Below are 26,656 nucleotides of genomic sequence, written 5' to 3'. Positions count from 1 at the left end.
ATATTTATAGCACACCACTAATGCAGGAGCAGAGAGGTCAGTAAGTTTGTCCGTGTGCAATGTAAAGACAACCAGCAGGGTTCAATAGTTTCCAGCCATTGACTGATTCACAGAGAGGGGAATGCAGAGAGGACACAGATACTTACAGTTGTCTCTGAACTCGATGCCTGCCGGTAGAGTCAGCTCGGCTCGGTCTGCCGAAACGTCCTGAGACCTGAGGAGACGAAAACGCGCCATGAGAAGAAGGCAGAGGAGAAGGACGCGGCAGAGGACGTGGGAGAGTAAAAATGGAGGCTGAAAACGGAGAAGAGTGCGTGTCTGACCTGATGTCCTGCTGCTCTCCTCTGATCATGGGTTTGACCATGCCTCTCTCCATCTCCAGCTTTCCTGAGCTCTGCGAACACCCACACACACACGTAATGTCAAACAGAAATCTAATTTCACTGTAATTCTATTAAGAAGACTGTAGTTAGGAGCTCTGTTTTTAGATTCAGTACATCCTATTCAATGTACACCATTCCTGGAACCAGCACCAAAGAAACAACTCAAATCTTTCAACGTGAGAACTTTTAACTAAATCTGATGACAGTAAAGGTCTCAGTCTTGTCATGTGGTTCTGTTTTGAAACACTGACATGTTGTCTTGTGTTCGCACAGCTAACAGGCTGCTTACACAACATGCAACTGGTGCCGGGCAACATCTAATTTTTAGATAGAGAAATCAGGCATCTGCTCTTTAAACCAAAAGCTTACATAAACAAAGGAAACTTAGATGACATACTTCAGATTTTAAGACATTGCAAACATTTTGCTTTGTAATATTAAATTTTTTTACTACTACACATCAGAAAATATCACTTTTCTTCTCTAATCTAATTGATTAGTCAAACATTAATGGAAGAATTTGTCCCCAGAAACTATCAAGCATGCCTGGGATGAAAATTTAACGTTTTTTTGATTGTTTCTCATGCTTTAGAAAGCCAGACCCCAACACATGGCTAGAACAGAAAACGGAGGCTGCTGTAGACGTAAAACGCCATCAAGCCACACGTGGACCAGCTGGACGCTTTACGTAAGTGACGTAGAAGTCATGTGACAAGTGTAGTTTGTAGTGAAGTTGTAGTTTTTCCATCATCCTGTTTGAAATTTAGTGATCCGTAAACTTGCTTTTCTGTTGCTACTTTGCAGCATTTCTCAACCATATGTGGGGATGTTGATGCTCTATGATCTGATACAGGATTCATACCAAAAACCGTCTTGAGTGGTTTTTTAAGACCTCCTACTTGACCCCTCAACACCTAATAGTCAGATTTCAACAAATCCTAATCCGGCTGATTTGATTCATACATTTTAGCCTTAAAACACAGTTCTGCTTTTTTTTTTTGTTTTTCATATGAGCACAATGTCCCAGAGCTCAACAGGATACAACACCTACTGCAAACATTATAGTCCTCGACATGTGTGTGTGTGTGAGTGTGTGTGCATGTGTGTGTTACCTTGCTTGTAGGCAGGGCAGCTCCACTGTGGACGTCTCCGTGAAGGTCGAAGGTGGTTTCTGGTACGCTGCTGCAGCAGAGACACAGACAGGAGGCAGTTTAGATGAGAACTGTGCTCCCCACAGCTGACTTTTCATTACTGACAACGACAAGAGCTCAGGCTTAATCCAGACACACACTCGCACTCACACACTTATCTGGCTCACAGTCAGGGAGCAGAGCGCGGGATCAGAGATGCAGTAAATGAATGAGTCACTAATACATGCAGACAGTTTGCTTTATGCACACACACACACTTACATAACTCTCTAATTAGGTATAAAGAGGCAATGCCAGGAGTACCGACAGATCTTTGTTTGTGTGGATGGGTGTGTGAGTGTGTGTGTGTATGTTTGAGTGACAGTAATTGACTCTGACAGGAGCTGAGTTTAAAAGACAGGCTTCTGCTTTTCACGCCCCACATGACAGGAGGGCATCAGTGTCAGACAAGCAGCCAAACACCAACACAAAGCTTTTGTGCGGCGTGTTATTGACGGGAGCTCTTTGTGATGTACACAATAACCACCAGCACTGAAAGTGGGTTAAACCGTTACCAGCAGGACTCCACTCAGACAGGCGCAAAGTTTGTTTGAGTTCAATCCAGAAAACTATCTTTCACAACATATCACATCTTATTATCGATTTATACTATTTTCAAATACAACAGGAGAGGAATCATGACCTTAGCTTCAATTATCAACAAGTTCATGGAGTTAAGTTGATGAACCCTTCATTAGAAATTAGAAACAAGTCAATCCCAAAAGACCAAAAGGTCAAACTGCAAATTTGCCTCAAAGGGCTTTTTAGATTTTTCAACATACAGCACAACTGTCACATTATTGGACTTCAAGCCCTATTTACACCCTGTACCGACACGCCTTCTGGTGATGTGATGAAAAGTGTACGACCTCAACTTTAAGTGTGAACTGAAATACATTGATGAATCAGTTGGCGAATAAATCAGGCTGATTTCCGCTAACACAAAAACCAAGCAGAGAGATCTCTGTAAAAGACAGCACAATATACTATCAAGAGTAGATTAATGCCACATGCAGGTGTTAGCAAAGCATACTTCAGATTAGGGTTGAGTATTGGGGATACAATACGATAATATCACAATATTGTCATATATTGCGTTATTCTACCCAGTTAACTATTTGATTAAAAACAGCTTTTCTATTTTATTCTGGTTAAAATAAAGAAAGTAAGATGCTGTGTTTTGTACGGAAACTTAACTTGAAAACATAAAGTGCGTCAGTTTTGTCACTTGAACTACTATGACATCAAACTACTTGCAAGAAAACTATTTGGTGAAAGATGTGGTCAGTTGGAAAAACTGTTATATGTCACTAGGTGAAACCGTAGACTGTATATAGAGTGGACAGCGTGGCTCCACCATTTATCATTGTACGGTTTTGAAGCCAAAATACCTCCGTCACAGGCGCAGCCATTGAAGCAGTTTGCAGCCAGAGTCTGTGCATTAAAGACGGTGAGGGATTCTGGGAGAATCTTAGTGGAGCTGGGTCACAAAAATAACATTTTTTTTTTCTTTCGAGAGTCTAATCACTTCTTGACTCTACTTTTCTCTCTGAAAAAAATACACGAGAACGGCATCTGGCATCATCGTTAAATGTTACATAAAACCTTGTTTTTCACCTCTTTTAACTAATGAAAACAAATCTTTTCAGAAAAAAGGGGACTTGAATACAAGACAGCTGAATGATATCTTCAAACCACCACAACATGTATTTATTTTTTAAAGTTTGACCACAGCCCATCTGGAATTACTGAAAAGCTGGATTTTTTTACCCATACTGCAGCCAGCCACCAGAAGGAGTAGTTTTTGTGGGGACCTCACTTTGAGCCGAGCAAGATGACATCCATTTTTTCACAGCCTATGGGTGTAACCAATGTTACTCATTAAAAATCTTTTATTGCACAAAACATAACTATGATTTTATCAGTCTTATAAACTTTAAAAATTAAACTTAAAATGACTCAGCACTTCCAACTCACCTAAAATGTGAATTTTTGTTTAAAAAAAATACTGATATTAGGTGTTCAAATATAGATATTCTATCACAGGTCAAAGTATCATTTTATACTGTTGTATTAATATTTTTTCACACCTGTACTTAAAATTAGGGATGTTCCTATACCTTTTTTTTTTCCAGAGTACTCCCTCCCAAGTACTCACCGAAACTAAGTACCAATACCATTAGTAATTTTGACACCAAAAACTTCAATTAACGGAGACAGACCATTTTGAACAAAGGCAACATAGTCACTCCATTGAGCCATAAAGTCTAAAACAAAACACAATAACTTAATTTGAATTTCCAACTTGTTTTTTCAACTAAAGTGCAAAATAAAACTAATTACTCGCAGAGTTTTAGTGAGTTGTTTTAATAAATGGAAGTGCAAAATAAAACTGTTTAACTGTTAACTCTCCCTGGTTCATTCACCTTGCTTGAACAGGACCTGCTGCTGGTTTCCAGTGGTGTCAACCCCTAGCAATGAAGTACCAAACTATTCGTGAGGAGGACTTACTTCGACGTAAGATTTTTTTTTTGCCTTGAGTATCAACAGGCTTCGCGAATACCGATGCCTTGAAAAAAGGCTGGTATCCGCATGCTACCCGATACCAGATGCTCGCCCATCTCTACTTAAGTTGTTGTTAGTTAGTGATGTTTGAGACATCCGAACATGGTGGTGGATTATATTTCATTTCACTCCAGATCTCTGCTCCATTTCCCCGTCTTCAGTGCCCATTTCTCGCTGACTAATTCTAAATACTTGTTGACAGGCAGGAGATTAAAGTTCACAACACTTAGTGCAACAAGATCATTTGACCTGCAGCCAAAAACCACAGTGCCAAATATCTGAAAAATCAGTGATGATGCCAGACTGTGGCTCTAATCGTTTTAAACATCCTGATGTGTCTCGGGCTCAGATAAACGAGGGATCCTCGTGAGTTTGTGCAGCAGAATGTTGGAGAGTGGCCCAGAAAACCACATCCACAGCATCAGGGTTTATTTCCACACTGAGGTGACACTGAGCAGAACGACACAAACTCATCAGGAACGGCTGAAGCTTTTAACAGAGGACATTTACGTCTGTGGGAATCAGCTCTTGATTGAATTTGCTTGATAAGTGAGTTGATGTCCTCAGGGATAAATGGCTGGTCCAATAACAAATCAGATTTTCTCATAACCAGTTTGGACTGGGATGATTCAAAGAGCAGTGTTTAAGTGTTTACAGTATTTGAGGGCATCAAAACAAGCGGTAAACACACAACAAATAAATCAGCACTGTATTTATTTTCCTGCTGCTGTGTTGTGTTAGCACTGCTACCTGTTTACACATCCACATAGTCCATCAGCAACACAAGCACCAACTTAAAAGTGATGCTTCTGCTCAGCAGATGAATGTTAAATCAAATATTTACTCCCCCTAAGCTTCTCACCAACCTGAGAGAAATTTTTTACCTCTTTAGCTGCCAAATCCTCCACAGCAGCTGCCTGCTAACTCAGTCTGTGTTTTATTTGGTGCTTGGCAGAGGATCTACAGTGGGTTTTTTAGCACTTGCAACAGCTGCCTGCTCAAGATGAGAGCAGTGGAGATGAAAGCTGTGAGACTGAAGCTACCAAAGATGTGAGGAATTAACCAAAACAAAGAGATGAAGGATGCTTCGAGAGGGAAAAGAGTTAGGACAAACAACTGAAACCATGGATGGCTCCTTGTTTGTAGTTTCCTTCCATGCCAGAACAGCCTGGGTTGACCTTTCCTCTGGTATCAGAATCATGTAAAGTGGTGTTAAAAAGACAACAGTGTGAAGTTTTCCATCAGAAAATACTGTTTAAACATGTACAGGACTAGATAACGAGACAAGAAGTCCTGCTTCACCCACAGAAGAAACCAAAAGGCCCTGAAAGTCTGCAGAAATTTTCAAAACATTATCTCCATTTTCTAAATCAAATACTGCCAATTTCTGTCCCATTAAAATATATCATTAATGCTCTCCTTTTAATAGACAGTCTTTAGCCAGAGACTCGAGTTTTTGAATACGGTGTTCCACAGGGTGGCGTTCTAGGGTCCCTTGTATTCTCATTTTCTCAAAGGCACTTTAGTCTTTCGTTTTCCAGGAAAAAACTAAAACTCTCACCAAAGCAGCAAAAGACAAAGTGCACTCAATGCCGGGAAGTTAGTGACAAATCTCAGAAATATCACTGTAGTCAGAGCTTTTTCTGTCCCAGAAATTAGGCACTGATCTGATCCTGGTATCGGGTATCTGCTAAACTATGATTTAGTCTAAAAGGTGTAAGATTTTTCAATCAAATCGTCATTTTTCTGAATTCTGAAGCATTTTATAACCAAACTGCTGTTTAACATTGAAACACTCAAAGTTTAAATAGATAAACCCCAGCCAGGAGCAGGTGACCACTAACCACACACATCCATTTCAGTGGTTTTAGAGAATATGTGGTTCAGCAACAGTCTGCACCAAAATCAATACATCAACAAAACCACTCACCATGAAAACAGCAATCAACATGTTATCTTTCACTCTTAAACACATGCATCATCTGTGTGACTTCAATACTGCCTCCACTTTACGACTCGAAGCTGGGAGCACGTGAATGCAAAGCAGACTGTTTTTAGTTTTCTCCTTCAGCTCACTGCTCTCGATGATCGTCTCTTCCTCTGCGGTCACAGGTGCTAATCAAAATCACCTGCTGCACTCTTTGAAACGTAAAGCCTGCACCGGAGACTCTCTGACCCTCAGAGGGCATGGTGGGACAGATCTGTTACACACAACATTTACAAATATGCAAGGCTGTAAGCCAAGGCTGTAAGCCAAGGCTGGTGGGCAGACGTTAACTTCAGGTTGCTAAAATCTGAAAGAAAGTGGAGCCAATTGAGCCAACTTTCCTGCCTCTTGAAGCACTTTAGAAAGGCTCACAGTCCCTGACAACTCCAAATGTGTTTAAAGTTAAAATACAATCTTTACTTTGGGAAACAACTTCACACAACACTTCATAAAGTGGCATGGTCGACCTCAAAATCCTGAAAAAACTCCAACAACAGAATCTTAACGAGAGAAACCAGGACGTGTCACTTCTGGCTTTGGTTTTGACTGGTTTGAAAAAACTAACTCATGCAGAAACAAACAGAGCCACGAGTTTAAGAGCTTGTTACTTACACACCTCCCTCTCCGTCTCTCAGCGTGTTAGTCTTCAATTGAGTCATTAAAGGGCCATTCAGCTCAAAGTCAAAGCCTCTTTTTTGTCCGTCATTCATCCATAACAGCTCACACACTCCCACTCCTCTTATCTGCCCTGTTTTCTCTTGTTTTCTCTCCCCGTCCGTCGGTGTGTGAAACGACAGCGAGCGGGAGGCCACACCCAGCAGCATGCTGATCAGATTAGAGGGCAGACCGCCTGCCATAACCCCAGACCTCCGCTCTTCCTCTCCTCTCATTTCCTCATTCCCTCCATCCCTCCTCCCCTTCATCTCTGAGTGTGGCTGCCAACTCCAAACCTCATCCTCTCCTCCCTTCATCTTCAGTAACACCCTCTTCTTCTCTTTTTTTTTCAATTCAGCGTGTAGGGAGGGACCACAGGACAATAAGGAAGAAAAACCTGCTTCTTTTCCTCACCCAGACTTGTGTCGGCTCCTCATCATGGCTGCTGGTTCTCGCTTCCCTCCCTGGTCGAACATGGGGTCCACAAACTTGAAGACGTGCGCAGAACCGAACTGGATGGTGGAGCCTGAACGCAGCACCGTTGTCTCTGTGACCCGCTGCCCGTCGACGAAGGTGTCGGCGTCCGGGCCGTGTGGTGTCACAGTCACCATTCCTTCAGTGTGCATAAGGTTGCAGTGGTGGGGCAGAATTCCTGGACCTAGCAGCTGGAGGGGAACAAATATCAAGACTTCATGCTGTTATCAAACTTAATTTTGATTTTTGTTTTGGGGAGAAAGGTACAACTGTTTTCATCATATTTTTTTCTATTATTCTTTTAGATTTAGCAGATTTTTATTTGTTCTGTTTAGGGCTGTCAAAATTGATGCAATATTAATGCGTTAGCTCAAATTTCTCTCAACGCCACTAACTTATTTGACGCACGATTGATGCACACTCATTCAGCATATGACCCTCAGCTGGCCCGCTAGGTTTGGGAAATCAGAGATCCATACAGCACTAACATTACATTGTGGTCTAACACCCCACTATTGTTCAAAATGAATGTCGAGAGGTGTGCTCGCAGCAATCAAACGTCAGAGAAATGAATCGTTCTTAGGCCCTGTTTACACGACAATGTTTCATCTGAAAATGCTAAAACGCAGTGAAGAAAATCTGTGTTTACACAGAAACGCTGATGGACTGAAAACGCTGTAGTAAGCATGACAGGCCTACAGTTGACGCTATAACTGTCATGTCCAGAAGACGCTTTTGGGAGATCTTCACCAAAGTAGAGTTGAGACGATCTTCTGGTGTATACTAACTGCAAAAGTGGAGCAACAAATGCACATTTTGTATGAAGACAGCCAGCAGATTGAGCAGCACAAGCACAACACGGTAGTTGGCGACGATTGTAACGCCAGCGTTTCACATGAAAACGTTAGCTTACCGTTTACAAGGCGATGGTGTTGCAGCATTTCAGAAAAATCCCACTCTGGAGGCCGTTTTCAAAAGTTTGTGTTTCAGGTCAGCCGAAATGCAGTTTCCGTGTTAACGCGAGGCTGAAACGCAACAAAACTTTTGCGTTTCACCCTAAAACCGTTGTCATGTAAACGGTCCTTAAGCACGACAGACACACTTGAGGTCACACTGGCCAAACAAACTGGGCTCGAGATAGGATCGGTCTAGTCTGGCATCCCTATGGAAGGGTCCCAAAAAGTGGGACGGCTCATCTTGGTTATTTGGGAACCTGTTCTGGGATTAGACAGTGGAAAAGCCGTAAAACACTGTGCCATGCAGAGACGAACTGAACTAACCCACTTGGTGGGAATAGGGCTATTGTTTGAGATCATTTTTGTTAAGTGTGAAGCATCAAGGGAATTTTCTCTCTTTTTTTTTTTAACCAAAAGTACTTGCTGGACCATCCGTCTGTTGTTGTGATGCATGAGCTTTATCAGTTTGTGTTTAGCTGCTTAAAAAAACAGGCTGTTTAGTTAAAAACTTGGAAACTATCCCTTCAAATTACATTTGAAAAAGATCTAAAAAATGCAATCAATTTGCGATTAATCGCCAGTTAACTATCATACGATTAATCGCAATTAAATATTTTAATCAGTTGACAGCCCTAGTTCTATTAAATCAAGAAAGAGTGAAAAATGCTCATTATAAACACCAAAGAACTCTGAACTCTTTTCTGCTGATTAATCTGACAAGATATCATCAGTCTACCTTCGGGGTTGCTCATGTTTGTGAAAGTTGACCAGTCAGAATAAAGCATCATACACAGGTAAATAAAAGTGCAGTAACAGGAGTGTGTGACTACCTGGATGGCCCCGTCCTCTGTGCAGTCTGAGCCGACCTCAGTGATGCTGTGCTGAAGTCTGTACAGCTTTGGTTTGTCCCGGGAGTCAGACCCGTCTAAACACACAGACACACACATTTAAGACCATGGAGGACAAACTTGCGTCTCGAAGTCTTAAACTAGTGCTGTTAAATAAAATTTTACTACACACTTGAATTGGCTTTCTATGAGGCGAATCAAGTCATCATTTTAAAAGAGAAGGAGGATAAAAACCAGCCTACAGCGGGGTGACATAAACCTAATGTGACATTGAAAGTGGGTGGCTTGTGGCGGCTGCAGAGCGTTGATCATTAGTGAACAGGAGTTTAGTACAAGCAAAGCATTAGTCCACTTAAAAAGGAAGGGAGGGAAATGTAGTCTTGTCGGGGAAAATAAAAATCTAGATCAAATGAATGAGTATCAGAAAAACCTCAGGACCACATTCTCAAAATAATACAGAAAAAAATCAACAGAAGCTAACAGCACAGGGCTACAGGGACAGCTGATGTTTCTTTTTCTGTTACGTACTGAGATTTATTTGGGGACATTAGCATTTTCTAGATTTGTTGAAGCTTTTTGGAAAAAGTTATGACCATTATGTCACTATGTCACTCTCCAAGTTTCCTACTCTGTGCACTATCCCGTCCTCTCATCAAGGCATAAACCCTCCAAAAATAGAGTAAAACAATCCCATGAGTGATTGCAAAAGTCACAGAAGAAGTGTGGTAGATTATTTTTACCTTCGTGGTGCCGATAGGCGTAGTAGGCATAGTGATTCCCTCGCCCTAGGCAAACAGGCAGGCAGGTACAGAGGCAGAAGGACACATGCACAAGGCCCCAGACACACAAACACAAGCAGACACGCGCACACACACACACAAACACACACACACCATGCCATGAGAGGAAGGAAAAGAAAAGACACATAGCAGAGGGTGAGAATGCAGCGAGGAGGAAAAATGCAGCATTTCCTTGTTAAGGCATTAATTGCATGGAAACACACAGAAACACACGCATACATTTATTAAGATATAGCCTTCTCCGACTATATTCACAATACTTTCCGTAACTGTTTAACACTTTGTATCTCAACACATTAACCCTTTCACACTGGTGTTCTTTCAGCCAATTTGTGGTTCTTAGGATAGTTTTTGGGTTATTTCTCTCAGGTGTTTAAGGAAGCCCACGAATACACAAAACAGTGCAGAGCTGATGGAGAGAACGGAGCTAAATTCTCCTAAAAATGCCCAAAAGAAGATCCTCCCTGGTTATAAAACCTCCACTGAGGTTTTTGCATGATTCTGAGATTGAAGAAGCATCTGAAAGAGCAATTTCATGTCAAAAAAGTAAAGTTACATGGGATGAACTTCGAGATGAATAAGGCTCTCTCTGTGTAGTTTTTACTTCGTATGTGTAATTATCTGTGTAGATTGAGGCTTGTATTGCGTGGTGACTTTTTTAGAACAGAGTACCAGGTCTAATTTGTAAAATCTGAGCGAAATTCACCATTGACGATGTGTAAAAATCTTTCTAGAACAGAGTACTGTCCTGCGTTTCTGCTTTACATTGTGTATCAATCCTGTAACATTAAAGAATAAAGGGACTTAGGCCAATTTTTCTAACATTTTAGTGTGACTTAGGCAACTTTAAACCTGGTTTAAACTGCCCTTTCCTTCCATAGTGCAAACTCAAAACTGAAGTTACCCTTAGTTAAATAAAAAAAATGTCAGGTAAATCAAATTGGTCAGGAGGCAGTCCCTTTCCTCACTTCTCCAGGTCTTCTTTGCTGGGTTTTTATTTAACTTAAACCATTTTCAACATCCAGTTTTGACAACTTTTTGAAACCTGACCATTAACTGTCCTTTAATACCATAAAGCTAACTCAAAACGTAAGTAACTCAAACCTAAACTGAACATATGTCAGGCTTGTGCTCATTAATGTTTGGTTACAGAAAAAAGTGGGCTAGCTAGGAATAGGTAGCTCGCTAGAAGTAGCTAAATTTGCAATTAAACTTTAACTTGTGAAATTTAGACCAAACTACTACACACCATTATCCCCTAGTCTTTATAATAGTGAACTTAATCACTCATCAGTTGAAACTGATTCAAGAATCATGTTTACCTTAAGTTTCGGTTTCTTCTTGAAGCAGCTGCCATCATGAAAGCTTGTTAAACTGCCCAAGTCACACACTTCGTCTGTAATAATCCAAAATTTTGACTTAGGCTAGAAATAACATGGCCTAAGTCACCCTCTTGACATAGGCCATTGTCCTATATGGGGGTTTAAGAGCATGATCCTTTTAGCTAAAGCTGTAAGCGATTTTACCAGAGATGATTTAAGCTAAAAACTCATTTTCCTCAAAAAATGACCTAGGCCATTATGTTATTACAGTGATGATGTTCAAGTGTGTATCGCGAAGAGCATAAAATAGCTCATGTATTTATAGTGCGATGTTAGTATAGTGAACCAAGTCTTTATTTTACTGTTTGGGCATGATTTGTTTTTATTGTGTGATATCCTTAGTAAAAAAAATGCTTCAAGCTTTATTTGCGCTCTAAAGAGACCATAACCAGCTAAATCGCTTTCTCCTTAAGTTTCACTTTCATTTTGTCCTGTGATGAGAAGCAGCAACCCTGAGGTGGTGTGTGTGGAGGGAAGAGACAGTTTTTTCCTGATGTTTGATTGCTGTGTATTTAAACCTCTAAAACCTTCAAAATCTATTGCTGTTCCTGTGTTTTCCTTCATTTTAAACTGTTTTACTCTCACATAGTATACAGTAAATTGGAAATAACTCCAGATACTGAAAGTTCCAAGTGTTCCAGAGAAATGGGCCAAATCATTTATCCATAGGACATTTTTTGACCGTTTCATTGTCAAAATAAACAAAAAAGGTCCAGGCAGGCATTTTGAGGCTCTGGTGTTACAGGGTTAAAGTTAATAAGAGAATTAGATTGAAGCCTCTAGAAATTTAATTGAGGGTGTAAATGTGCCTCAAAGTTTGTTTCAAGGAATCAGACCCACTTAATAATTTACAGTTTGTGCACTTATGTAACATCTCTTTGATCATTTAGCATCTTGAATACACTCACTCTGATATTTAACCAAAAATTAGCATTTAAATCCAAATCATTAGTGAGTTCATCCACACACTCATACACAAAGACCCAGCACCCAGTATTCACAAGAGCCGACAAATTAAGTCCCCATTTCCCGCTCCTGTCCTCAGTGAGCGTCGACCTGACAGTGGATGAAGATGAGTTAGTACATTCCCAGATTGAACCAACTGGTCGCCCAATCTCATTTCAGCACCAGAGCGTGACCCCTGTGCTGAAATGTGTTTGGGTGACCATCAGGCTGGATTATTAGATGAGGTATCAGACGAACAGAGAGAAGAGAAAAAGGGATCAGTAGCAAGAAACAAGCTGTTAAGGCTTCATAACAGGGACAGGTTCCTCAAAATGCTCCTGGAAGTGGTATCATGAGTTTCCATACCGCATTCCTGGAGCTTACTGGGAAACTTACCTTTTTGTTCAGCCGAGGGTTTCTCTTACTGAAAAATCTACTTCTTATCCAAACGTGTCTCCTATTGAAACATCATCATCAAATGACCAAGATCTTTAAAGCTAAAGATGCTAACAAGTCAACCAAGCATCAGCTCTGTTTTACGATCGTCCGCAGGTACATTCTGCAACTTTTCACAGCTGTCTCTGCCGGGCTTTAGATTACAGCGACCTCCTGCTGCGGCTCTTAAACACTAAGGAAATCCTCCACAGGTAGGAGCAGAAACCACAGAACAGCTGGGATCCATAAAGCAGCCACATGTGGTTAACTCACCTCAGCAGAGACAGAATCTCATACTGTAACAAGTGCAGCTAGAGTGCCACCTGCTGGCCACTACCAGTTACAACAGGATGAGAGAATCTATGATTCACCCACAAATTATGGCTAATAGAGCTAAGATATCACAGATACAGATGCTAACTGAAGCTTGTTGTGTGTGTTGTGCTTGTACCTGGGCTCAGCTCCACCAGGTAAGGCAGTTTTTCTGGCGGCAGTGAGCTGCTGCTGCTGTCTTTCCTCAGGCCTTTGTCGTCCATTTTCCTCCCCTTCCTCCCCTGGTAGTCTGGCGGTCTCTTCTTCAGCTGGAACACTAGTGCTCCTGACACACATCATAAATGTTTTAGACAATTCCACATGACCTGGTGTGTTTTTTGACAAATATTTTTCAGGTCAAATATGAGCAACTGGGGTGAGTGCCTCTCTAAAAGATGTAATGACTGTTGAAGAGCAGTAGGGGGCAGTATAGTAAAAGCAACAGAAATGTATCTTGACAAACTCATGAAACCTGTATGTTTCTGTGTGTGTTTATGTGTGTGTTTTACCTCTGTCAGCAGGCCAGTCCCTGAAGATCTGTAGTGGACACTCTGAATCGTCCAGGATCACCTCCTTGCCTGACTTGTCATCTTGCTGCAATGAAGAAATAAAGGAACAAAGTGTGAGTCAAGGCGGGTACACACTACAGAGTAATCTGGCTGATTTTTGTCCTGATCTTTTCCTTATGATCAAAGCCAGTAAACGCCCAATTGTCTGAAGTCTGCAAATGACATCATGTGTGATTTTCCTGAGGTGTGGGGTGTGTTTGGAGTGATTTTGTCCAGTTGGAGCCGCTTGGATGGCCTCCTATTGAGAGATCGTGTGAACATGTTTAATATTTGCAACTGAAAATCCTGTAGTGTGTGGGGCGCTCTGAGAGGAGCAAGGTAGGTACTGCGTGTAAAGTCACATGTAGCAGAGCAAAGTCAATCAAGACGTGAGCTGACGTCTCCACAACTTTTTTCTTTTAGGTGTATTTCAAAATTCTAGAGGCAGAAAAAAAACATCTTTGCTTTTTTCCCGTTCGTCGGTCATGTTTGTTTACACCAGAGTCACGTTTTACTACAGGAGATTTGGAATTTTGGAGGAGAAGCCGATACTCTGCTGAAGAATCAGAGTGTGTTGTCCTCCAGAGTGCACACCACACACTGTAAGATCAGAAGACAGAGATCTTGTGTGATCTGTCTTTTGTTATCGTCATGTGTGTGCCCCCTGAATGTGTGAAGGTTTGGAGAATCCTGTAACGCGTGCCAGCCTTTAAAGAACCAAAGATAACAAAGCGGAGTAATGACAGCGTGTGGCGTCACCCTCTAATTTTCATGTGACACATAGATTAAATTTGAGATGTCCAGAAGCTTTAACTGACTGTGACAACCTTAAGGATGAACTTATAAGAACAATTTCATAGGTCAGAAGGGGGCTGCCTTAAAGGTACCAGAAAATTTCTGAAAAATTCAGAAAAAATTAAACTTGGAAACAAACTTATCTTCTTGTAGAACATGAGATGACTCTGTTTAACAAGCTGTTTGTGTTTCGTCTGTGGCTGATATGACTCATGACCTGACATGTTGACATTAGAGCCCGACCGATTAATTTGGCGGGCCGATTAATCAGACCGATCACAGCCTGTCACCGATTAATCAACATCAGCCAAAATGTAGCTGAGTATAAAAATTTTTGCTACACAGAGATTCTGTCGCTCCTACTCCTGTGTGTTAATTAATATAAGGCTACTACACATAGCTCACTTCATAATGCCATGCAGGATTAACCTGGGCTTATAAATTCACAAGTTATTGTTTTGGTTGAAATAATTTTTGAAAATGTTTCAATGTATTTTGTTGTAATTGTATTTATTGCATGTTTTGTAAGCAGCTACATTGTTACTTAAAATCTAGTTTAGTCCCATGCTTTAAATGGAAGATGGAACTTTTCAATAGCTAGCCATAATTTGTGTTCATATACAGTATTTATCCTGTGTATGTCAATGAATTTATTACATATATCAGCCAATATATCAGATATCAGTTAATAAATCGGATATCGGCTTCTTTTTGCCCCCAGTATCGGTATTGACCCAAAAATCCCCTATCGGTCAGGCTCTAGTTGACATGAGAAAACAAAGGGCTGCAACAAAAAATCACTAAAACCGCTAAAACCGTTAAAATCGCTAAAATCGCCAAAATCGCTAAGATCGCTAAAATCGCTAAAAAACGATTAGTAAAAGCGTTGCTGTCTTCCCATAATCAATGCACTGTGCTGCGCCATTACTGTGTTGGTTCGTCTTCAGTTTATTTGTCTTCTTCCTTTTTGCTGAATTATTTGGCAGTTGGCAACTAGCTAAAGGTGCATTACCGCCATTAAATCGTTATACCATTATTAAATCGTCACCCCATTAGAAAACCACAAGTTCATTCAACCAACGTTAGCATTAGCGTTAGCTGCTACAGATAGTGGTAGGGCAGAAGGAGTGAACTGTTTGACTTGCAGGTGGAAAGATAGAGGAAATATTTTTATTTATTTGCCTTTTTGGCTCACTAAGCTCTTAATCTCATGACATTGCAATGTATTTTCTGTCATTTTGCCCAAACTGTTGATTCTTTCAGTGACAATAAATTCATATCAGTTGTTTAACTATACAAATGTAGCATCTGGTCAGCTTAAACTATGTTCAAATATGTTGTTTCTTTGTATATACCATTAAGCAAACAATAGTCATCAACTAAATTTACAACAGTTTGGTTTTGCGAATTTTACTATATGCATTTCATCCTATCAATTGTAAATATAATCGTCAGAGTAATTGATTACTGAAATGATCATTAGATGCAGCCTGAGAGAAAAAAAAAAGCTTTCCTCTTTTTTGAAAATGTTCTGAGCTTCATGAATTAAACAGTTCGGATGTATTTTCCTTGCAGCGACATATTTTCATCCTCAGTAAACATCCCCTCCCCCTGCACATAAACACACTAACAAACATGTTTCAAGCTGGTATGCTGCTGCTTATTTCTCATGCTCACTAACCTAATGGACTTCCCCCCTGTGTCACAGTCTCATCAGCAAATTGCTCCTGACTATCAACTGTGTGCGTGCATGAATATGTGTGTGTGTGAGTGTGTGTGTGTGTAGTCTCTGGAGGGTCCTTCACTGTATTGGCTGAGGGAGCAGGAGTTAGTTCATATGATTGGCTATCGACACACAGTCCATCAGAAAGGAGAGGCTGAGGGGAGGTCAGTCAAGTTCACACACATGCATGAGCATACACACTTTCACACACTGACTCACATACAACACACACACACACATACATAGAGCATCTGCTGCTACAGCACTCAGTATGAAAGCAATTGAATTGCATCCCTCCCTCAAACGGTTTTAGTGCCAAGTTGCATTCTGTTTCAAGAGAAGAGAAGAGTGTGTGCATTTCCATGTGTGTCTGTGTGTAAGTGTTACTGATCACATGACCGTGACCTTGGCTGTCCTCCTCACAGCTTGTGAAGACTGATGGAGGTGATTGGTGATGAGATAAGAAAACAGGTTTTGTGGAGTGGAGAACAAAAGGATGTTGGTGTTGAGAAGCAGGAAAGAGCAGAAATACCCTCAGAAGTAAACCATTCAAGTGTGATTGTTGTGATCTGCAGCTGGAGGGGCTCGTGAATCACACAACACCACAAGTTCGCAGTCAGCTGAGTAAAGGATGTGGACAAGGAGGTTTGTTTGCAGTGTTAAGCCTGGGATTACATGATAAGGTCCTCCTTACCCGTGCGATGCAGTACTCTCTGGGGTTCTCCTTCTCCAGCCCGTACTTCTCCAGAGCTTCAACGACAGCGAAGTCAGCTGTGTCTCTGGTGGAGAGCAGGATGGTTTTATACGGGATGTTTGGCTTCAGGCTGTCAGCGTATATCCGCAAAGTTCCTCCTGCAGCAAAGAATGACAGAAACATTTTTGCAAAAGCCATATGTCCTTTTTTATAGTCCATTGTTCAAAATAAATTCTTTCACTCATCTGTTGCTTATTCTCAAAACTTAAGAGTTCCTCTCATTGTTCCGCAGCTCAGAATGACATCTTAAAGGTACTTTAGCAATACCTCCATCACAGTTGCCATGTTTGTTTTTGAGTTTGTTGCTGTCATATACTTTTGACTCTGGACATAAAGGTATGTGAGAGCAGAGATGGTAACATCGTTTGAGAAAGACGTGTACATAAAGAGAGAAAAAATGGACCTTCAGCTTTTCCAATGAGCACCCACAAACTTGGGGTACAATACTAAGATGAAGAAAGCAGAACACCTGAGTTAAAGGGGATGAAAAGAGCAATCTCTTGAAATCTTTGCTTGATAGGAACAATAAAACTCTAAACCTGCTGCTCAAGTGTTTGGTAAAGCATTTTTGAGTTGCTATATCCCATTGAAAATATGTTCAATAACCTGATTGGGTCATTTCTACAGCTTACAGCTTGAAAAAACTTTGCTTATTTTTTTCTATCTTCTTTTTGTTTCTGATTTTATTGCTCCAACAAGATAATCGTTTTAATAAGTTTCTCTTTTGTTCCTGGGAGAAATTTTAAAGGTTTAAAAGTTATATCCCCTGCATTTAAAAAGTGAAAGTTAAAAGGTTAATGAGGTGTCAAAGATATATTTTTTAAAGTTTCCTATCATTTACTTTAAATTAGTGCTTTCAGGTGATTAAAAAAAATAATCTAATTAATCATGGGATTTGCAATTAATTAATCTAATTAATCACATTGTAATCTTCTATCTGCTGAGGGGCTCCAAATAAAGAATCCAAATACAAAAATTGTAATGTTGAATATTAAAATGTCTATAGCGGCGGGGTCTGGCAGAGCTTGTCAATCAAAATCCTGCTTGTAAACTACTGTGGGTGAGAGCGGTGCACTCTTTGGACGAGAGCTCAGCATGGATATGAGGAGAAGATGTGAGATGACAGAAACTAAGCAAGACGCTGCAAAAGTTCAGGCAGCTCACGCTTCAACCGAGGATGTGTTTGGGTAGGTCAGAGTTAATGAGCGGCGTGGTCAACGGATCAAAGAATGAGCGCCCGAGATGAATGCGATCAACGCGATTTTGTCTGTTTTCTTGATCAAAAACAGGAAGACAGACATAAAAGAAGAGAGTCCACACTTCTTAGGTAGTTTTGGTGTTTACAAAGTCAGAGAAAACAATAATATTTGGGTCTTGAAAGATTGTTCAAGATAGTCTGAAAATGGCAGCCAATGAGTTAATCTTGCCTTAATTTTTTTATAAAGCATTAATTTTTGATGTAGGTAATTAATCTAATCAACGCGTTAAAGTGACAGCCCTACTTTAAAGACTATTTATTTACAAGCTGTCAGTCCGTCAACAAAGTTTCAAATATATTTTTAAGCAGGGATACAGACTTGAATGATCAAAACTTGGAAATTTGAAGGTCTAAATAAAATATCCTGTAAAAACCTGAAATCTTTGGCCATAACTGACCAACCTTAGTTCACAGGTGATGTGTGAAATTCACCACGCTGCCATCGCAAAGAACACGTTGCCCTGAGACCACAATGTGTCAACCTGAAATGATCACCTTTGTAAATCCTCAAGGCAGTCCTTAGCAAGTCAAAACAAGATTTTCAGTGGCATTACATAAAGTAAGTTTTGTTAAAATAGCCCTGTTTCTCCTGGGAGAACGTCACTGTCTTAACCACAAGTCCTGTCCCAGTGTGAGTGTGTGTGTGTGTGTGTGTGTGTGTGTGTGTGTGTGTGTGAGCTTGTGTGTGGACAGTGGTTAAAGCTGTTTTTAGAGCCGGTTCACTGGTCCATCTGTCTGTCTGGCAGAGCGATTAGGTAATGCCTGAGTCACACTCTGAGCAGCCTGTTTGTTTCACTTAACATGTCTTTTTGTGAGAGTAAACATGTCAGCGTGACACTTTCCAACAACATATGGCGCTCTGTCCCCGAGCTGATGTGGATTCAAAGGAGAAATTAAGTGTGTCCTGTCCTCTGAGGAATAAAAATACTCTCTGTATCCCGGCTCTGAATGTGTCCTTATCTTAAAATGAGCGAGTCTGGCAGTGATTACATCTACAGAACACCTCCAGCAGCAGCTCCCTCCGCCCCCACCTTGCACATTTCTCAAGCTCTGTCACACTGGATAAGAAGCAGGCAGTGAACTGTGATTTTTAGGTCGCTCTGCAGATTTTCTCAGAGGTTCACGTCAGGTTTTCGTTAAGCCTTACACTTGTTCTGGGGCCGGTCCGGCTCCGTGTTTGGCTGTGAGATTTGGGTCACTGTCATTTGGAAAAGGTGAAACTCTGCATGATGCCCTGTTCACTCTGGGAGCAGGTTTTTAAATTTGGCTCTGTTTATCTTTTTCAGGTTTTTTTAGCTCCTCCTGCTGCTGCGAGGTGCCTCTTTAAATTCCATCAGCTTTGTGCCACATAATATGGGAGGTATCAGCCGGGTGATGTGCGCTGCAGACGTTTTCCAGGGACTACTTCTCACCATATTTATCCCATAAAAACACTTAATGTTAGTTTTAGAGTTCTTGCTGCATGAGTCTTGTCCACAATGGCCATTTCTCATGTGTATTTCTCATTAATGAAGCTTTAATGGAAAAATGTGTACCAGGACTAGGACATCTTAAATAAGATGGACCTTAACTGTAACAGTATTTGGGGCAAAGCAACAGATCAGAGAAGTCTAAACACTAAACTTTCAAATGGATCCTAAAAAGTCTTTGTTTTTGTATCCTAACTCATAGAAAATCAAGAAAACGAAGAAATTTAAAGGGGCTGTGAGGAGTTTTGAAAATGTCTTGAAAAAGTCTAGTTATTTGCCTGATTGTAATCCACACTTTAAAATCAGATTTTCAGTGGCAATATTACTGGTTACATTTTATTTGAAATTGCTGTTTCTTAGCTACTCCACCGGGTCAAGCAGGACCAGATTAGTTTACGACACGTCTAGGTCTCTATGACAACGCCACAATGGCTGACGAAGTTTAGTAGTGAGAAGAATGATCTGTGTTTTTCTCTGCTGAAACTGATATCTGTGATTAATTTTATAGTGATGGTGGACACTGGAGCGTAACTGTCAAAGGCAAACACAGGGGCTAAACTGTTTGTGCTAATGTTCATTCCAACCCACAGTCAGAAGTTATTCTGCAGTGGTCTGTTCAAACTCTAGAGTCTATCAATAAAATGAAGAGTGAGGTTACGTTAGCTCTGCTTGGTAGATGACTGGCAGGACATAGCTAACCAGGATTTACTTATATTACACATTACAAACATGTCTTAGAGCAAACTGACAGTGTTTCCTTTTTGACACGTTAGCCTACAGATAAGTCGGAGCACTAGGCTGCCGATAGCACTACATGTAGCCTGCTACTACGTCTGCTTGATGTCACGTTTCAAACCTAGTGCTACGTAACTGTACTGATAAATACCTTACCTCAGCGCGTTGTATCCAGTAAAAAGTTGTCTTGAACAAAGAAAATTTGTTTTTATCCGATCTCCATTTAATTCCAAAACAAAAACACGCCTCACTCGAAGTAATTTGTGACAGTGTGCGGCGACTCCGGGACTCAAGGTGGCAAGCGAGTGCAATTAAAACAGATCCTCCTCATAGCATCGTAAATATAAAGCTATTATGATCTTACTGTTTGATTGGTTGAGAGTTGTATTGATGTTAGTCTTACAGGAAGTCCTCCAATCTACAGTGAGAGTCCTGAGGCTTTTATCAGGAAGTCATCAAACCCTAAATCACATCCTCAGACTAAGACCTTCTCTTCCAGGTAATGTATTTCGATAGAAGACCAGATGCAAGAACCACCTCGACTGTTCGATCTTACTCCCATCTATCTGCAGGGACTGTTTGTGTACATAAACAGCAGCTTTAAACCCTCCTCTGGACACTTCTCTCCAAAAAAAAGGGGCATTCAGTTTACCTGAGTCTGGTCTCCCATCACTGCTCATGAACTCCTGCATCCGTTTCTCTAGTTTCTGCTGGCGTCTCCTCTTCATCACCACCTCTGGGTTGGAAATGGTCCGTGTGAAGCTGGTCTCTGGCATGTCCTTATACACCTCTGCTGCCAGACGACTGTTTTCACTATAACACAAAATGAGAGAATGATAAACGACCGGGAGGAGACGGAATAAGTGGAAAATAATAATAAAAAGAAGAAGACAGATGGAGGCTCAGAAAGGTCAAAGTTTAAAACACTGTTCCTTCCTCTTCTGTGCTTTTCTTGGCATTAAAAGAAAAACTCAGTCCCCCTCCAAGGACTTTGGAGGATGTAAGGGCAGGACAGTAAGATGGATGAGTGCGAGTGTGTAGGTGTGTGTTTGTGTTACCCGTCCTCCCGGGTGAGTCCCTGCTCGTCTCCATCAGGGATCCTGGCAAACTCTTTCTCTCTCTTCTTTTCCTTCTTCTTCTCCTTCTTGGACAAAGTTCTCTTGAAGTTTTGAATCACTCCGTCCTTCTCCTTCTCTGGGCCATTACTCTGACTCTTCTGGTAGAAAAGGAAGAAAAGTGAGTGGGGCCCTTAGAGAAATCCTGAGGTGAAGTAGCGCAACTTTTAAATAGAAATAAAGACAAAAAAAAATGTCTCAATAGACACTAAGTTGTGTTTTTTTTCTGAATGACATGATGAGTCAAAGCTAAAGCAAACCGACTGGATGACAGTCAAACAAGTGAACACCAAACAGGTGCACAAACAAAAACAGAAAGAGCCGCTGACCTTGGGGAGGATGTCATTCTCGTTCTTCAGGACAAAGCGTCCTTCTCTGTCGTCTTTGTTCCAGTTCAGTTGAACTACAAGAGGTTTCTCGTCTAGGTCCAGCTGACGCTCTTCTAACACACATACACACACACAGACACCCACACACGTGTAGATACATCAGTTCATGTCACAGCTAAATTCCTAAAATGAAAGGAAAAATATATACAATCATTGGGTTTTGCTCTGTAATCATGGGACGCTCACCACCGCTGACGTGGACCTCGTACAGGGAGTATTTCGGCGAGGACAGCATCCTCATGTCAGGTCTGAACTTCTCTGCTAATGTCTCTATGACGTCCTGTGTTGTGGCTGTACTGGACACTCTGATGCACTTGGTGGCAAAGTTACCGGCGACCCGGTCTTGGAAGTAGAACCGCATCACGCCATGGAACTCCAAATCCTGTCAAAGAGACACAGAGAGAAAACTGTTAGAGCTCCTTTTTGGTCACCACCATGTAGACTTTGGAGATCGTGATGAGTCAAATCAAAAGGAAAACCCACTCCTAGGATGTTTCAAGATAAAACTTTGTATTTCGTAACATCCCGGTGAAACATTCCCATTAAGGTGTGTTTAAAAGTCGCTATTGTTCGAGGCAGATTGTAATTTTCCCCATAATTTGAACCAAATGACTCGATTCTTTCCAGGAAACCTTTCCACTTCCTGACCTGTGAAATTAAGTGGAACGTTTATTGTGTTTAGGATTTCCTATCGCATCAACACACAGTCACACACTCATTCCCAGACCGTGGCAGTGCTGTATAATGGACACCCGGGGGTATCTCAACCATATGTGTATGTAGGTACAAATTTATTACCTACATATTGACATTTCCCCTCTGCACAGAGCAAGAACTCCCTAACACATTCACACACCCTGATGATATCAGACGTAACAAAGTGCTGACCCAGCAGCTCTGGCTTACAGCTCAGTGTGTGTATATATGAATTTCATTAAGGTTCGGTGGTGGGAATGGCCTCATATTTCTTTTTCAGTGCCATTAAAAATGTCTTAGAAAGTCTTAGATCTTTGTGGGAGCTTGTAGACATGAGACGGCTGCTGTGTACTATTCCTGTAGACTCAGAGAGCAGAGGCCCTGTTCGAGTCCGAAATGTAACAGTAACACATGTTTAGGCCTGGGCACTAAAACAATTAAGATATATACTGCAAAATAACTTTTCCTCGTTAGAAACATGAGACATGGACGATGGTATTCCGATAGAGGAGATGCAAGTATAACCATTTAGCACTCGCAGAGGGATTTATCAAACCTGAAACTGTTAGCGGTCACTGTTTTTGCGTTTATATTTAGCACGCTTAAAAGGCAGGTGCAAACTCGCACAGTGTTAAACACAAACGGCTGCCGTCGTTGTGGCGCAGAAATGAAGAAGCAAGAGAAATTATCGTGTGCGTTTCAACACAGTTGGACTGTCAGAAATAAAAATAGTGGAGAAATATCGTCAATCCAACAGCGCCATTTCTGAGTACAGGTGAAAAATAGGGCTGGGACAGACTATACAGGCTACTATACTATATACACTACTACATACTACATACGATATACTATATACTATATATAGACCATATCAGGAGCCATATTTTCCCATAAAATGCACATCACGTGAGTCAGAGAGCAACATTTCACCCTCTGCTGGAGAAAAGTGGTAACTGTTTTCCATCACAGTTCAAAAACAAAGACTGAATTGAAGAATTTCAAAGAGATTTTTTGATGAAGAATCCCGATTTTGATATTGCCAAAACAAAAAATCCTAATATATCGTTTTTTTTTATTTTTTTCTCCCATCCCTATTAAAAATAATAATATGGCAATATATCATGCAACTTTGATCTCGGATACAATATCGATATTTCAACTCTTAATAGCGATATTTTTGTAAAAATAAAAATTCATATTTATCCGAGTTGGAAATAGAATACAACTTGTGTACTTTCACTGCAATAGATGGCGCCGAAGAGCAACTACCCTGTATATTGCCAATAGTTAATAGTTGATAAATATAATTTAAAAGTATATTTAAAATATTTAATTTCTAAAACTTGATCATGTGGGTTTTTGTTATACTGAGCAAGTCAGTATGCCATAGACATGGTTGTTTTCCTTGATTCTTTTAACTTTAAGTAATATTGTGATTTCTATAAACATGATCTCTATTTTTTTCTTAACTGTGTAGAATAACACAACATATCACGATATTGTGATACAACATGATACTATTGTATCATGACAAGGAATGGGAACCAAATTAGGTACCCTTATAGGTACCAACCAAATTCTGTCAAAAATCCCTGGTACCGTTCCAGAAAAATCAAAAGGTACCATGTTTAGGTACCTAAATGCATCCTGTGATTGTGAGGGAGTGGAAGAGTAAGTGATTTTCCATGATGGACATGAACACAGCATCCCAAGGTTAAATATTGAAGAATAAATATGTTGATTTGAAAAAAAAAAAATTAAATATTTAACAAATTGATAGTTTTTAACCACATAAACACAAAAAAGAACAGAAAATTGGTACCATTGTGAGTGCTGATACCAAGTGACAGGTACCAGGCGTTGGTACTGTATTGTTCCAAATGTGAAAGTTACCCATCCCGTACCGTGACCTAAGTATCGTGATGCCTGTTGTATCGAGAGGTTCCTTGCCAATACCCATCCCTATCCCTGTACTTTGATTTTTTTTTAACTAAGGCTTTGTGTTTACAAAATAATCAAGAAAAAAAATCAAAAATATAAGACAGCATGCTGAAATTGTTAGATAACCCTTTGGAATTAGATGAAGAAAGATAAAACTAGAGGAGGGGCCTTGGAAAAAAAACTGTTCAAGTTTTTATGTTGAATTTCTGCCAACTTAGGACGCTTCCATGTTGTCTAATGAACATAAAGCTTTCATAGATGACCAACAGCTTTCTTTTGTTCTTTACCTGCACTAGTCCTGCTTCAAAAATAGAAGGCATTAACAGCAAAAGGTGCCAAAATCATAACTTCAAACTGCAGAGCACAAACTGATGAGTGAAGTAACGGAGCTAATGCCGCCTTCTTTTCTTCAGTCTATAATCCATCCCCCTGGAGCTGCGCTGCAGTCATAAAGAAGAGTGAAGCTGTGGGTTCTGGAGGGGTTTTCCTCTCATGAAATGAAAATGGTTTCATGTTCTAGACCTTGTCTCACTAATTATGTAAGACAAGGGTGTTTGAGCCTCATAAACTTGCTGTGGGAAAGACCCTGAATGTGGTTCTTGAGATTTTGAGTTTTTAAAAACAGGCATTGCAAGCATCTCTGACAGGAAGTTAACTGGCCAAATGACACTCTGTGGCGACCAATTGAGTGAATGTGTCTGTGTCTGTGTGTGTGTGTGTGTGTGTGTGTGTGTGTGTGTGAATGCAACGTACACACACAGGATGAGTTTGAGGGGTGTGAGCAGCAGGGTGATTTAAGGCTACCGGAGGTTTAAACCAGATTAATTCTGCACTGTTTTAAGTCTGCTCATGTCTCACACATTCACACAGTTAAAGGAAGATTTAAGAGGATGTGAGGGCTCACTGATTCATAAATTTGGACTAACAGAGGATGAGGGTTGGAAGACGGAGGAAGAGACTGCTTCTTTTTATGCATAAAAGACAACTCCACGTCTTCCTCCCCCCTCTTCCTCCCCTTTCCCAGCTTTGATAAAGAAACAGTCAGGCAGAGTGGAAATACTGAGCACAGTTTCGATAGGGAAGGGTGGAGCCGGGAATGTGTGTGTGTGAGTGTGTGTGTGTGTGAGTGAGAGAGTTGTGATTTACTGCTGGAATGTGGGTCATTGAGGGCTGCTGTTGTCAAGCTTGCGTAACCGTTGGTAACTGTTACTGTGGAGACACTCGTCCACTTTGGGCTCAAACAATGCCCAGCAAAGAGACAGCAGAGGATAATTAACACACTGCCAGTACAACCACAGTCCCCCTCTTCTCAACACTGGGAAGGAACAAGTTTGACCACATGTAGTTCAAGTCCACTGCAACTTTCAAACTCTCTCATAACTGCAGAGAATAGTCCAGTCCTGAAAGGCCACACCCCTATTTCCACACCCACATGGTCTCACATATTTACAGACATATAGAACCCAGACCAATCAAGCACAAGTAGATTGTTTTTCTCTCTATATGGGATGCATTTGTAAGCAACACGCATTTTTGGGGTTATACCTCCTAAAACTTGCCAAATATTTTCTGTTTGGCATTGGCAAGCAGAGAAAAACATGTTTCTTGTGTCAGCTGTCTGAGATAAGGGATACCAAAAACAGACACAAAAATAAAGAAAAAAAAATCAAATTTGGCACCATTTAAAGTGAAGTCAGCTGACCCAATTCTGTCTGTTGTACCGAGTTCCGATTCATGTAAAAATCAAAAGGTACCATGTTTAGGTACCTAAAGGCATCCTTGGGACTGTCAGAGATAGGACGAGAAGGCAATTTTCCATGCTGGACATGAACACAGCATTGCAAGGTCAAATACTGAAGAACAAATATGTTAAATTAAAAACTTTGAGATTTTATAAATAAACAAATTGATATTTATTACCACATAAACACACGTAAAAGTACCAAAAATTGGTACCATTGAGTATCGATACCAATTGCCAGGTACCAGGCATCGGTACTGTATTGTTCCAAATGTCAAAGGTACCCATCCCCAACCGATTGTCCAGAAGTATTGTGATAAAGAAATAATCTACCAAACACAAATCAACTTACTAATTATCAACAACAAAAATAAAAAATAGGGTGGCTTGGCCTACTGAAAAATTAAAAAGGAAATAGAAGACTTGCTCTAAAAAAAGGTTGAAAAATGATGGGAAAGGGGAACGAAACTATGAGATTATGAGATAAAAAGTCAAAGTTATGAGACAAAATGAAGAAATGTTGAGGAAAAAAAATCAAAACAAAACTATAAGACAGCAAGG

At 40.6% G+C, this 26,656-nt stretch overlaps 1 protein-coding gene across 12 annotated transcripts in view; it reads right to left on the bottom strand.

Moving 5' to 3' along the window:
* afdna (afadin, adherens junction formation factor a) overlaps positions 1-26,656 on the bottom strand; it is a 140,293-nt gene that overhangs the window by 75,393 nt on the left and 38,244 nt on the right. For 7 of the 12 annotated variants that reach the window (XM_074684588.1, XM_074684595.1, XM_074684597.1 and 4 more), the window contains exons 2-14: positions 21,904-22,099; positions 21,658-21,770; positions 21,272-21,429; positions 20,866-21,026; positions 16,692-16,849; positions 13,441-13,525; positions 13,071-13,217; positions 9,798-9,842; positions 9,040-9,134; positions 7,194-7,444; positions 1,496-1,565; positions 324-394; positions 147-214 (exon numbers count right to left, since the gene is read on the bottom strand). In XM_074684588.1, the coding sequence (XP_074540689.1) occupies positions 147-214; positions 324-394; positions 1,496-1,565; positions 7,194-7,444; positions 9,040-9,134; positions 9,798-9,842; positions 13,071-13,217; positions 13,441-13,525; positions 16,692-16,849; positions 20,866-21,026; positions 21,272-21,429; positions 21,658-21,770; positions 21,904-22,099 (1,618 nt within the window). The remainder of the gene's footprint in view (positions 1-146; positions 215-323; positions 395-1,495; positions 1,566-7,193; positions 7,445-9,039; positions 9,135-9,797; positions 9,843-13,070; positions 13,218-13,440; positions 13,526-16,691; positions 16,850-20,865; positions 21,027-21,271; positions 21,430-21,657; positions 21,771-21,903; positions 22,100-26,656) is intronic. The other 5 variants (XM_074684590.1, XM_074684589.1, XM_074684591.1 and 2 more) reach the window with 5 other exon arrangements.

The sequence above is a fragment of the Halichoeres trimaculatus genome, unplaced genomic scaffold, assembly GCF_033239565.1.
Source record: "Halichoeres trimaculatus isolate MK-OKI-2021-1 unplaced genomic scaffold, fHalTri1.1 fHalTri1_scaffold_13, whole genome shotgun sequence".
Classification (NCBI taxonomy): Eukaryota; Metazoa; Chordata; class Actinopteri; order Labriformes; family Labridae; genus Halichoeres; species Halichoeres trimaculatus.
This window is presented reverse-complemented; position numbering and strand designations above follow the sequence as displayed.